Source organism: Tinamus guttatus, unplaced genomic scaffold (genome assembly GCF_059628265.1).
Source record: "Tinamus guttatus ecotype Peru unplaced genomic scaffold, ASM5962826v1 Tinamus_guttatus_pri_ptg000336l, whole genome shotgun sequence".
Classification (NCBI taxonomy): Eukaryota; Metazoa; Chordata; class Aves; order Tinamiformes; family Tinamidae; genus Tinamus; species Tinamus guttatus.
The window spans coordinates 662,747-677,245 of NW_028288870.1; the positions used below are offsets into that span (position 1 = coordinate 662,747).

At 41.1% G+C, this 14,499-nt stretch overlaps 1 protein-coding gene across 1 annotated transcript in view; it reads left to right on the plus strand.

Annotated features, from left to right (window-relative positions):
• Positions 1–1,656: 1,656 nt before the first annotated feature.
• ARFGEF3 (ARFGEF family member 3) overlaps positions 1,657–14,499 on the plus strand; it is a 69,630-nt gene continuing 56,787 nt past the window's right edge. Inside the window, exons 1-3 of the mRNA XM_088529676.1 lie at positions 1,657–1,762; positions 4,766–4,965; positions 7,604–7,735. Coding sequence (XP_088385802.1) covers positions 1,657–1,762; positions 4,766–4,965; positions 7,604–7,735 — 438 coding nt within the window. The remainder of the gene's footprint in view (positions 1,763–4,765; positions 4,966–7,603; positions 7,736–14,499) is intronic.

Here is a 14,499-nt window from a genome sequence, read left to right on the forward strand (position 1 = left end):
ATCATAAAGATAATGTGCTGTAAACCTGTTTTTCCTTTTTAAAAGGAAAGTTTTTCCTGGAAGGCTTCAGCTCTTGTCTTTTGTCCCGTTGCTGTAGGAGTTCTTTATGTGCTATCTGCAGACTCTTACTTGCACGGAGACACAAATTTTTGTGCTGGAAGGAGGTGGTTTGTTGGAGTCCTCTGATCTGACCTCCGACTCAGAGAATGGTTGAGGTTGGAAGGGACCTCTAGAGATCATCCAGTCCACCCCCCCTGCTCCAGCAGGGACACCCAGAGCATGACCTCATGCATTGCAGAAGCTCAAGAACTTGCTTTATGTTCTTATGCTGCAAGTACCACACACTTCCATTGGAGCTAGACTGTAATGCTCTTGATAAGTAGGAGATTGATAATTAAGCTCTAGACAAAATTATTCACTTATTTAGAATGTGATCAAAGATTAAAAACATCTCCTTTCTTCATGAAGAGTTGATGCTTGAAAAACACTGTGTTTCTTTCCCCTTCCTCCTCCATTTTCTGTACTTTGATTTTTCAGTCATAAAGCTGTTAATGGAGTTTTTCAGCATTTCCTAAGCTATCATAGGAAAAGAAGTGCTATGGATATTTCTCCCTTTATACACACATGTGTTCATATTTACACTGTCAGAATTTGTTTTACACAGATTAAACCTTCCCCTTTGGGTAGGAGCAGTGTTAGCTTCTGTTGAGTTTATTTAGTGGGAGCAGCTGGGCGCATATCCAGAATGTTGAGAGTTCATCTTTAGTATCTGTCTCCTCATGGTGGGCCAAATTTTCTGCTTGAATAAGTGAGTCTAATGGAGTTACATGCCTGATGGTTTGTTCCTTTCGAACAGCCAAGGCTGAGAAGCTCTGCACAACTGTCAGTGTTGTTTTGACTGAAAAATGTCAGGCTCTCACTATGACTGTTTTCCCACCTTACAAACAGCTTATCAGAAAATGGCAATAGCTGTGAATCAAATTCTTTCTGTTCTGCAGGCTATGGATTATGCTATGGAATGCAAACTGTATGTTGATAAAGCCCTGAGGTTCAGATTTTTCCTTCTGTGTAATTTTCAGTGCAGAGAGATGCATTATTTTTAATATCCTTTTAATCCTGTTTCTGAAAGCTAATTCAGCTGTGCCGTCTGCACGAAGGGAGGCGGCAGTGACGAGTGTTCGTGGTAGTGCCCATTTCCCTCGGCAGGATGGCGGGGGTGAAGGTGGCAACGAGGTCGTGTTCTAGGCACTAACAAGGAAGAATTAAGATTGTGCAGTTTCCTATCCTCATTGCAATTTTCATCAAGAGATTGAACTAATGGGCCATTATTCTCTTCTCACTAAAGGCTTTTCCCACTACAACAAGGATGTAAAGGTTTTCACGATCTCTTAGGTACGGAGTCGTCTGGCCTGTCCTGGTGTTTCTGGCAGTGTGTTTTGGCTGGCCCGTCGCGGCGTCCCTTGTGACAGGCCGAGGGGAAGGCGGTCGGCAGACGAGCCGTGCCCAGAACAGACCATCAGGAAGGACGTCGTAATCCAGCATGCTCGACATAAAAGCTGTTTGCATTCTCAAGACTTACATTGGCAGAACTGAAACAGTGGAGCAGGGTGGCTCAGGAAGGCCAGCCTGTGCTCCTGAAAATGCTGGTCCGGAATTATGCCCTTGGTTGTAACGCTGGCCTTGCTGATCGACCCAGGGGAAGCGGCTTGTGATTCGTTCCAGGTGCCACGGAGGTCTAGTGACAAAACTCCAGATGGCCTCAGTAGGAATGGGGCTGAATCGTTGTTCTTGGCTTTCGCCGCTTATCCGGTTTTGCGCATAACAAGGTCCACGCTTATCAGATGCTCTTTTCTCTGATAAAAAACGTTCCTGTGAGTGTAAATGGTTGCTGTTAGTGACCTTATGCCTCTGTATGTGTGTGCATATATGTTTATCTATTATTAAATCATGTTTTTTTAATCGGTCTGCATCATTTGGGGTGAAGGGTGGTTTTTTATTTTCCATTTCGAAGGAATGGGGCTGCCAGCATCTTGTGCTAATTTTTTCAGTGCAGCAATGCTATGCCAGTTTGGAATAGGAACACTGTGATTAGGAACGCTGTTTTGCGTTTCTACAAGCCCTTCCTGTGTTCGTGTTGTAACTCCTTCATCCAAATCTTTGTTCTGCAGAGACTCTCATCAGAGACTCTGACCTTTGTGCAGGTAGCCTTATGTCCGCTACAAAGCAGCAAATACAGGGTGATCCTTTTTTTTTCAGTCTCTGTTAGGGAAAGAACACAACAGCCAAGCTCTGTTATTGATCCCCCCTTTTTTTTTTCTTAATTGTTATTTTTTCAAACTGGGTTCTTTTTGATAGCACTGCTGGTTGGACAGATGCAGTGTTTTGCAGAAAGTAGTGTGGATTTCAGCATAGGTAAACCACCTGTATGTGGGCACATCCTTTTTCTTCCCCAGCGTTCCTTCTTTACACCCTCTCAACTTCTCTCTTCCCTCTAGCTTCCATTTCCATTGCTTGTTTCCATCTGTCTATGTCCAGGACCCCTATCCTGAATCTTTTGGACGCTTCCCCTCCTCCAAGTAAAAGGTGCTCCTGTCCTTTAGTGATGCCTCCATGTCGTACCCAGCTCATCTCTTTCAGGGTTATGATGATTTTTGTGCCTAAAACTGTACGTCTCTGTATGCACACACATGAATATATGGAAATGAAGGCCAACATGTTTCTCTGCAGGAAGGTATGGGGAAAACACTCTTATGCAGATTTTGAAATATCAGTGTACGCTACCCTATTCTGAATGCTGCATAGATGTAAAATGTGACTGATGTGTGCAACCCCACAGGAGAGAGCACAGGACCTGGGTGGCCGCTTGGCGGTGCAGAAGTGCAGCCGGGGAGCAGGCAATGAGATCTCAGGACATGGGTATAATCGGAAACCTCAGTCCCTTCTTTAAATGTATTTCAAGGCCAAATTCTGATCTACAGTATCTCCTGTGCAGCCTTATAGAACACAATTGTTAAAAGTAGTAGCCTTTAATAATGACAAACTGTTAATTCACATTGTCCTCTCGCGTTCTGTGTAAGGACCTTTTGCCCTGTTGTTCTGCGTGCTCAGGCCGCCTCTCGGGTGATGTGTCTAAACGCAGGTCTGAACTGCAGCGTGGCAGAGGCTCCAGCCCCTCAAACACTGAGGGTCTCCGCAGGCGCTTTATAGCTGTAGCGTGGAGGTGATAAAAATGTAATTGCCTGTGTGTAACAGGGACAGGAAATGACACAATGGCAACTCGTTTACTCGGAGAATGCAGTGGGAGCAGAGGCGGCAGCAGCAGCCTCAATTAGGTTTTCAGTTAAACATCTTGAGCGAGGCTGGGAAGTTCAGCTAATTGAATCTGTTCTAATTTCCATCCTCCTGCTTGTCCCTTTCGCTCTGCGTTTTGGGAGATACCTCGAGCAGCAGCTCGGCCTCCTGTGGCGGTGGCAGCGCGTGCGCAGGGCTGGCGGGTGGCGCACGGGGCCAGGCGTGGGGCAGGAGTTGAGCAGGGCAGCGCGCTGGGGCCAGGCGTGGGGCAGGAGCAGGGGTTGAGCAGGGTCTAAATAACTGGGCCTCTTTAACATGCCAGCACTTGGTACTGTTCCTGCTGTGACATGTCATGTCTTCCTGTGACCAGGAAGAAGTCGTGTGTAGAGTCAGATAGGAGGATTAGGGCAGAGTCTGGGACAAAAAGGGAGCTGCAAAGGAAAATGATAGAGAAGGTTGATGTTGTGAGCACAGGTAGGGATGTGCTGAAAACTCCTGTCCCAAAAATAATTTCAGGTAGTAATAATTTAGTTACTACTTAACAAAGTTATTTACTGCCTAAAGTGTTAGCAAAGTTAATGTTTTGAAGTGACGTTCATGTGGGATCCCACTAGCTAGGCTACATTCTTGGCTATTGTCTCAGCCCTTTGTGTCTCTGTGACGACTAACAGGAGAACTCAGTGCAACATGTGATGATACTTGGTGCTGTCTTATGCGATTTATGTAACTCCGTTCTCACGCCACAATCAAAATGCTTACCGTTCACTTTTTTAGCATTAATAGATGTGCTAACCTCATAACTAGCCTGATGGAATAACAGAGTGAATCCAGCAGGCACTGGAAGCCCAGCATGAGTAGCACACATAGATGACACCCTAGGAGACTGCAGCTGGGCCTGGGCTGAGTATCTGTGACCAGGAAGGAGTATCCTGCCAAGCAGGAGCAACAAAGAAGAAATTCTGGGCCTGAGCGCTGCATCTAAAAATTCTCAATTCTAACATGCAAAAACGTAATGTTATGCTCTGACCAAAGTACAACTATGTCATAGTGCTAGAACATGCTAATTCAGCTAGAAACCATATCTGTTAGGATACATTTGCCTTTGTCTGGCAAATATACCCTGGAGGCAGCTGACATGATAGGACAGACTATATTGCAGAAGAGGCTGTAGAGCAAATCTTGGCCGACAGAAAACTGAGTAGGTAACCACTTCTCTGGCAGCCTGAATATCAAACAGAAGAAGGATGACTGAAGTACAGGGCTTACCGCACTGAGCTGAAGAACCACCAGTGATGTACAGAGCCTGTCATTGTGCTGTGTGTGCACAGCACAGTGTTAATCATTGGACAAGTATTTTGGGAAAACCTTCCTTAATTAAAAAGCCATTCTTAAAAATAAAGCATGAAGAATTATACCAGTTTTCTTAAGAGGGAAAAAGTATGTCTTTGAGTTATAAAATTTTCCTTGATTAAAGTATGCAAGCATGATCTTCCTAAATGTGATACAGTCTTTTCTGGAACTTTAATCATGTGGGTGCTGATTTTAGTGCCATCTCTCTCTCACTCGTTTTTTTTCCCTCCATCTTTCTTCAGGGAGAAGTGTCTCCTTCCTCTCCAACTGGCTCTGGAATCCAAGAGCATGAAACTGGCCCAGCAGGCTCTAGCAGGGATGCAGGTACGGCTTGAGCACGGCTATGCTACGAGGTAGCAGATGGAATGGGGAAACCTTTGATGTGTAAAGGAAATCCAGACTTTTCTTCTGAAAAATACTGCAGAAAAAAACCTCTAGCCCTCGCTTGTAGACCTAACGGTAGTGTCTGCATTTTTGTGGTACTGTTCAGGATTTACAGCATAAGGAAAGGCTGGTGATTCTGCAGAAACGAAAAATGTTCTGAAAACAGGCGGAGTCCTGGATTTACACATAGTGATGGAAGTGCAGAGGTGCTCACTGTCATGTGGCCCTGTGCTCATGATGGTGACTATATCTCACTTAGTAAGCCTTGTGACTGCTAAATTTCCTAGAAACTAAACTCAGTGAAATCTTGCTAATTCCTTTGGTTAGATGGGAGGGCTGCAGTGTTAGGATGATGACTTACAGAAGGTCTGGGAGCGGCACTGTGCAACTGTGAGTGCTTTCCAGGATGTGTTTTGGGTGTTTTTTTTTTTTCTCTTTTATACAGGAAAAAGTAGGAGCACTATCTGATGAGAAAGCTTATGAAATTGCAGGAGAAAGCAGCCATGCAAAACACAGAGTGAAGAACTTGACAGTAGAAAAATATAAGAACATTTACTTTTCTTTTAATGGGGCAAATAAATATGTATTGGTAAATACCTGTCTTTAGGGGGATGTTACTTATGAAAAGGGTAATAGGCTGCTGGCGTGTTCATTATATACCAAAAATAAAAACTTTTTTCTATAATTTTTGGCAATTTTCTCATTTCCAGAAAGAAATGTCTCTCTAAAAGGAAGGTATGAGTTTTTAGGGAACATAAGGCCATAAGCCTCGTTCAGATTCACTTAACCCAGCACATGAGATGTCAGGCATTTGGTTAGAATGAGCGCCCGATCCTGGGGCACTGAGGAAGAGACAGTGCTAGGAGGCTTTAGCTAAGGGGGAAAAATGTGGCTTCCACATGTGTGCTTCTGCCCCAAAACAGCCATGATGCCAGGGCCTTGCGATACATGAGTCATCGTGGCTTTGGCATGGGGAGTAAATGGATTGGAAATCTGAAATGGAAGAACTGGTATTTCTGACGCCTTTGGTCATTAGCTCAGAGCTCAACTGTAGACATAAAAGCTGCCATGAAGAGTATGGTGGAGTGTGAAGACTCTGGTGCGTGTTTTTTTGTTTTGTATGTTTGTTTTAAGTAGAAGTAACAGCAGGCCAGTGGGACTTGAAACACATTCCTGCCTTTGCACCAATGCTAAAGCACTAGAACAATATTTTAAATTGACTATCAGCCAAGTGCAGTGGAGGACCCATGAGTCAACCGCTGTCCACCCTAGTGTGACTTCCTTGGGAACACTCAGTCAAGATAAGTCAAGATACCCTTTTGCTCTTCTAGTTCACTATGCATATGCTTGAATCTTTAAGAACTGGAGTTGCAAAGCTGCATTACCTGCTATTTAGAAGCATAAAAAAGAAAGCCAGGCAACAGTAGAGTCCTTCAGTGATGTTTAGGATCTGCGAGGTTTTATGGAGAATTAAAAAAAAATACAAAACAACAACAAAAAGACCTACTGATGCTCTGGGGATAGGTTAAAAATAGGATAAAAGGCAAAAGTGAGAAGAGATGTAACTTGGATTTAGCAAAAATAGGTCATACCAGACTAAAGAGGTTCTCTTATATAGAATAACACTTTTTCCGTGTAGAGTGAATTAAATATCATCAGACTGGGTGCTGATAAAACATTTCAGATGGTGCGATGGGAGAAATTCTTTAAAACGTAAGTATGAAGTAAGAATGAGCTGATGAAACATGCAGCAGGCTGAAAGCTGAAAAGTGTCCTCAGTGCAAAATGTTGCAGAATATGCAGGGTGGACTGCTCCAAGTCCTGAGTGGTAAAACTGGGGCAGCGAAGGTCAGCTTGCTGGTAACCAAGACAAGATGATTTTATTCTGTAGTGGGAGTCTCTAATATGCCTGGAGCTGGAAAAAAAGACTTGGGTGTATGTGTATGCTGCAGGATGACTGCCAGTGATCCTGTGGTCCTGGTGCAGCCGTGGAGCTCCTATGAGTGTGGCTATAGAAGCAGTGTGTATTAGGCCCACCCCTGGCGCCCCCCAGATATGTTTGCAGTCCTTGTTCCAGTCACTCAGTCACAGTGCTTATCCTTTGGAGGACTTGATGGCGGCCACGAGCAGTCAGCTTCTGAGTGACACAGGACTGCATCCTGCCAGCGATCAAAAATGCCACTGCCAGGTACCTGCCAGGCAGTGTGGCTGCTAACACTAGCTTGAGGAACATAGCCTGAGGTTTTGGGATTTACCCAGGCACATACCTCAAAAATAATTGGAGGTTTTGCTGAGGCTGTTTTTTGGAGTAGTTTGAGGTCTCTTGCATCAGTTTCCAAAGACTGCCATAGATACTGGAATAAATGAGAGGTTGGCATGGGAAAGGAGAAGATTTTAGCTCTTTAGCAGGGCATGCATTCCCCATATTTTTCTGTAATTTCTTATTTTATATTAATGGATCAATCTGAAATTCCTACCAGCACCAAGCCAGTGTGCTAGCAAATACGAGTGGTATTTTAAAACTGCCTGTGCCTCACTGTGCTGCGTCTCAGCCAGTCCCTTTCCACTGCCTCTGCAGAAGCTGCTGTCTGACGAGAGGTTTGTGTCCGTGGAAACAGACTCCGACGAGAAGCAGCTGCTAAATCAGATGCTGAATGCCGTCAAAGTGACTCCCTCGCTCAACGAAGACCTGCAGGTTGAAGTGATGAAGGTTAGTGTTTCACCCACGTCAGTGCTTGCAACACAGGTTGCTTGGTGAATTGCTGGGGTTTTGCAAACAAATTAGCAGTTGCCTTAGAAATCTTCATCTTAGAGCAGTATTTGATTCTCCTCTTCCTGTTGACAGATGTCGGTTGTTTTTGTTGCCACTTGGCTTGTATTTTCTCAGGTTAAACAGGGCATAGTTATGCAGAGTGTCAGTACCCTGGTGCTGCCAGTTTTAGCAAACTGAAATAGGACAAAACACTTTGCTGGAGCAGGTAGATGAGTAACTCACAGGTTAAGAAGTTCATTTAGGTATTGGGCATGAGCACTCCTGAACAGGGTTATACCAACTTAAATTATGTGCCTTACCTTAAAGATGTTTGGGTGTCAACTTTGTACTCAAGGGTGTGTTGTGCTGTAACTGATCACTGGTGGAAACTCATTTGAAACAAAACTAGTGGTGTTTGTCTGCTTCTCCATGTTCGCTATACCTAGCACTATGTTTTTGGCCTACATACTTGAATGTCCTTTGTTTCCAACTGCATAGTTCAGAAATTCTTTCTTATGCCTGGCATCCTCGTCTTGATGACCACTTTGAAACCATTCTCCATTGTTCAGAGGTTTGTTTCCTGATTTTTGGCTCAAAGCCAAATAAAGAGTTTTTGCTCTGATGCTGACACTTGTTGGGTGGAGCATACGTTTTGTACCAGAACATTCACAGACTCTCAAAGTGGTAGAGGATGGAAGGGACCTCTAGAGATCATCTAGACCAACCCCCCTGCTCAAGCAGGGTCACCTAGAGCACGTGGCACAGGGTGGCATCCAAGCGGGTTTGGAAGATCTCCAGAGAAGGAGACTCCACAACCTCTCTGGGCAGCCTGTTCCAGGGCTCTGTCACCCTCACAGGAAAGAAGTTCTTCCTCAAATGGAGGTGCAACTTCCTGTGTTTCGATTTGCATCCATTATCCCTTGTCCTATCGCTGGCCACCACCGAGAAGAGTTTGGCCCCATCCTCTCTACATTCTCCCCTCAGGTATTTGCACAAGTTAAGATCCCCTGTCAATCTTCTGTAGCCTTAACAGGCCCAGCTCAGTGTTTCCTCATATGATAGATGCCTCGTAGCTCTACACTGGACCCTCTCTAGAAGGTCCACATCCCTCTTGTACTGGAGAGCCCAGAACTGCACGCAATATTCAGTGGAATTTCAGAGGAATTCCTTGTTAGTTTTTTTCATCCTCCCAAGTATTCTAGATCAGATTCTGTGTGTGCTAGATTTCTTCAAAATTATGACTTGAATTTGTAATATTTTCTCCCTGACACTGTCTGAGAAGACACTGTGTTTGACCAGGATATTAATTAATATCTTATCTTGAGTTGCTTGGATATGCAGGAATTAAAAACGCATAAAAGTGAAACTAAAACCTAAAATTTGACTTATACTAGATTTTTTTAATACTATTTTTTAAAATATGTTTAATTCAACTCTAATTTAGAATAAAATGTAAAGGGGGACATTCTTGTCGTCAAAGCTTGAGTGAAATTTCTATTTAGGAATGCTTTTTTAAGAATCTACTTAAAAGAATGGCAAAATTTGGCTTAGGATAGAAGTCAGGCTCTACCTTCATATTCCGAGAACATACAAAAACTTATATTTTGTTTTGAGTATATGAAACTGGTTGGAGGGCCAAAATGTATCATAAACAGAGCAGTTAAAACTCAAGAGGCATTAAATCTGAACCTTGCCTAAAAACTGCTTCAAGCTGGGATCTTTTTCCATTGCAACCAGAAGGTTACACATGCAATTGCAACGTTTGAAAATGTTGCGGGTAAGTTAGGTCTGGCTGAGCCGTGTTAAGGCCTCTGGGGGGATTTCAAGCAGCACAGCAACACATTTATTTCCCTGTATCTGCGAAAGTGTGGCCTCAAGGCAGCATGTGATTATGAACTAGGTTGGGATATTCTACCCAGAGGAGGTTAAATACCTCTTTATTCTGTACAGATATTGGACATTTCTGAGTGTTAGCAAGTCTGTGTGAAAGTGGGTCAGCGATGGTGCTGCTGCAGAGTTGCGCCAGTCTTCCACGTGTTAGGAATGCAGTTATCAAAACAGGTTCCATCGTAGTTCCACAATAGATTTTAGTTATGCAAAGTGTATTATTTTTATTGTGTATATTTTTATCGCATATCTGTTATACTTCTGGAGAAGTGATATGCTGAAGTCCTTGCTTATCTCTCTGCAAGAGACCCCATGATGTCAGTACTACAAAGAACTGGGTAATTCTTATGTCAACAGCTAATGGGTGCTCAGGCAGAGACTGGTCTTTCCAATGAGAAAGGAGAGGGAAAAAAAGAAACTATGAATTCTCTGTAATATGACTGAGCAGCACCCCATGAACACAAGTGTACTAGCTGCATTTGATTTCCACATATATACTCCAGTGTCTTTTCTTTAATAAATTTTACATTCAAACTTGTATGTTAGTATTTTAGTATTTCCTCAAGACATCTCAGTGCCATTGGTGTGTTCTCTATACCTCTAATACATTTCATGACAGAGATTTGTTAGTATTTTTACAGTGGGGACTAAACTGGGGTAACTTGGATGCTTTTACTCATGTAAAAGGATACTGAGAATCAGATAATCCAGCAACTGCAAGAAAAGGGAGCAGTGTACCTGATGCAAGGCCACCTTAGCTTTTACCTTGCTGTTACCATGATACCTTGTTATCACACTGAAAAGCCTTTTAAAATATGCAATATCAGTTTGTGCTTTTATGCTCAGCTGGCTGCATCAAGGGAATGGAAAATCACATAGTCATTCCGTGATTTGTTGGTCTCCCTGTAATACATCAGTGGCTTAATTGCAGCTTCAAATGGAGTAATCTAAATACTTTTATTTGTGCACTTACATCACAATATCCATTTAAATTGAGAAGGAAATGATTTACTGATCACTGATCAAATCCCATATTTTATCAGTGATGCACCAAAATGACCCAGTGCTCTATTTATACAGCTACATATTTATAGAAAAAGTAAGGGGTGGAGGGTCTCATTCAGCATTTAAATTAAGTCCTCACAGTCGTACAATGTGACTGTCCCAGGAGTGGAAAGTGTTTTTTCTGTGTGTATGACCTGGAAACAAATTAAAACTGAATCTTATCCAAAAAGTTTTTCAAAGTGTGTATCTTGCGTATGTGCTGTAGCATAGGGACTTTTTTGTTGCTCTTTGCACTAGAAGAGCAAACAGATTAATAGCCTGAAGCAGATGGGGGACTGGACAAGCTCTTCAGTAGCTGAGGATAATCATTATGGGTTTAGTTTTGTTTTGGGTTTTCTTTTTACTTTTATTTTATTTTATTTTGCTTCTGATCTGACTACTTTTAAATTTTTGCTTCAGACTCTTTTAAGATGACTGGAGTTTTTTTCGCTTCTTGTAATCAGACTTCTTTGCTTGCAGAAGCACATACAGTTTTGACAAAAGCACTATCAGTTATGGTCAGATTAGAAGTGGAAAAGGAAGCTTATCTACTGCCAGACAATTTATTTTTCTCCCTTTGATTTTGGCTATTGCTAAACTGTAACCCTGCCTGTCTTTCCTGGAGGAGCTAGAATTGAGCTTTGAACTTAACTCTAGCGCCAAAACAAGTGAAACCAAATATGAACGAAGTGAGCAGGGTGGAAAGAATACAAAATTTCAAGGATTTTTCTTTCCTTTCTTTTCTTCTTAGCAACATTATGATGATTTTCATTTATAAATTGACAACCTTCTTAATAATGCAGTACCTCTCTCTGTCTTTTTATCTGTGGTATCTTTATTCTCAAGTAACACAAAGAAAAAAATGAATTTAATGAGCAATCTTAAATTAGTAGATGAGTCCTCACTGGGAAATCAGCTCTTCGGGTAACCTGGATGCGCTGTAATGAATGCGAGTGTCATTGACAGTAAACCAGCCCTTGGAAAGGCATGATTAGCATTTGCAATTTGCCTTTCTCCTGTATCCTTTTGTTCTTTTTAATTATGGACAAAACCATGCCACGTAATTCAGAGCATGATCAATATGTGCCTAGATTTTCCAAGAAATTCATTAGGAAATTAGATTCACAGAAACGGAAATGCATCACTGATAAAATGAAGAGGAAACTTGAAGTTAAATACAGGTATTTCCAAGCAAAATAAGAACAATGACCATTTCTGAAGGAAACCAAGTTGTCCTATTTGGTGAGCTTTTTAATTTTTAGTTTATTTTACTATTTTAATTTATGATAAAAAATAATCATAATATTGTAATAGGAGTATGTGTGGCAGTTCTGTCAGCAGGACTTCCTACCTTTTTTTCTTGTGGATTCTGAGATTTATTTCATGGTATTTGTGGCTACTGTACTATGCTGTTTTTTGAAACAGATTTGAGTCTTGTCTGGAACAAAAAGATATTCTTCCAAAGTGATCTGAGAAAGAAAAGAGTCTAATAATCCCTGTATTTACTTGTTGCCCATGGTGACCAGCTGTTCTCTTTGGGAAAGGTTAGTTTATTCCCACAGATTGCAATGGGGGTTTGTTAGGAGATTAGGTGTGCTGCTTGCAGATGGGCATAAATTTTCCTGTTCTGTTCTGTGGGCTTTCAGTGAGGAGTCAGCCAAAACTCCATTTATCTGTGAATGAAGCTTAATGGCATCTTAATAAATCTGGTATGTTCAGACAATCTTTTTTTCTGCATCTCTTTGCGGATCCATTAGCACAGCATTTAGGAACTCTCTAGCAGTAATGCCATGCCATCTTTTCTACGATTTTTGGTTTTCATTCTAGCTATTTCCTTCTAAGAAAGGAAATATGAAATAAAGCACTGTGGTAAAAATTGGCTTTTGCAACAACAAGAAGAATGGAGCCAATAACTCTGCCTATGAGATCGCTGTCTTTAGGTCTACTATTCATAACTGTTCAAAAGTTGCTACCATAATGCTCTAAAAAAATACTGTGTGAAACTTTGAGTTACAAGAGCCATCTTATACTGCCTTTTACTTAATCTTTTACCTGTAATGACTAATTTCATTGACAGGGCCCTGACTGAGCAGTCAAATTAACCCTTGAAAAGATCCCTATTGAAGATGCATAAGAAGTAGGAAGAAGTTTGGGGTTGTTCTTTTTTTTTCTTTTTCCTTTTTTTTCCTTAGGTGCTGTGAGTTGTTTGTTTTGTTTTATTGTTTTAACCATCACAGCTGACTTACTTTTAGTTAAATACAACCATGTGGTTGCAGATACAGGAAGGGAGTCCTGGTCTAATGCAAATGCTGGACTGCGGTGAATTGTGTTTGCGCAGTGGAGCAAAACTTACTGTTAGCTTTTTCAGCAAACTTGGAAGGAACTTTTTCACTGGTAAATAAGAAGATTAACTTTTTCTTAATTATTATCACAGAATCACAGAATGGTTGAGGTTGGAAGGGACCCCTAAAGATCATCTAGTCCAAGCACCCTGCTGCAACAGGGACCCCCATAGAGCACGTATATAACAAACATAGAAACAGTATTTTTTAAAATACTGTTTTTCAAGACTTGAGGGTTTCGGGGACTAGTTTTTTGTTTTTGTTATGTCCTCTTTGACTGGAAGCAATTAGATTGTATATTTGAAAAAAATAAACTACTTGATCTGAAATTTTGACACAATACACCTGCAAAATGTCAGCCTCTATGGAAGACTAAATTCTGTGCCTTCGTATATATTGATAAATGAGGTGATCAGAATAATAAAGTCCTGCAAGTATGCATCTTCCCATTGTTTTTAAGGTTAGTGTTTATGATGTATCTCTTCTTAACACCTACAACTTGCTTAGGCTTGATAGGATGTCATTTGCAACTGCTCTGCTTTGCCTTGAACTGTAAAATAAAAATTAAGAGGAGGTTGGATTTAAACAATTTGGATTTAAATGTATTTGTAAGCTATGTTGTTCTCTATGAATATCTCTTTGAGATATTGCATATATAACAGTTTTATTACAGGAGTAAAAAGAGAGATTTCACTGCCCATCAGCAGTAAGAATTCATTAGTACAATGGTAAAAATGTACCCAGCAAGCAGACACAGAGAAGAGAGGAGCTGCGAGAAAGTCCTGATTACCGAGATGAGTATCAGCAACTCAATAACTGATACCTGTTCTCAGTATATGTATTTCAATTAATATATATTTTTGAATAATCACATTTTCATCTCAATATATAAATAATATTTTTTAAGGAAAAGACCAAAACAAAACCATTTCTCAATTACAGATTTAAATAGAATATAGACAAATGGGCCACTTTTACTCAGGGAAGAAGAATAATCCATTTCACACTGAAGATCTGTTATGAAAGAGTAGTTTATTCATTTTCCCTGTAGTGCAATTCTTTATTGCTAAGTTTTGCCAAAGTGTTCTCTTTCTGAACAGAGAAAGAACCATTTAAAATAATATATAAAAATCAATATTTAGCCTTATTTGCATGCTTTACTGCAGAATTGGTTTAAAATTGATACTAATGGCAAACATTTAATAGTAGAATTTATAGATGAAAGTTTCACCCAGATGTATTCATTGTACCTTGTAATGATGGTGCCTGCTATCATCTGCAATAAGTAATAAATGATTTCTAACCAGCCTGCAATTCACAGATGAATGTGCACTGTCAAAGCGGAGAGTCTGGAAAGATTTGCGCAATGTAATGCAACTAGCACTCTTTTCTGAGATCAGACCTTCCTAGGAATGCTATCTATAATCCTTAATGATTCCTCAGCTTGAC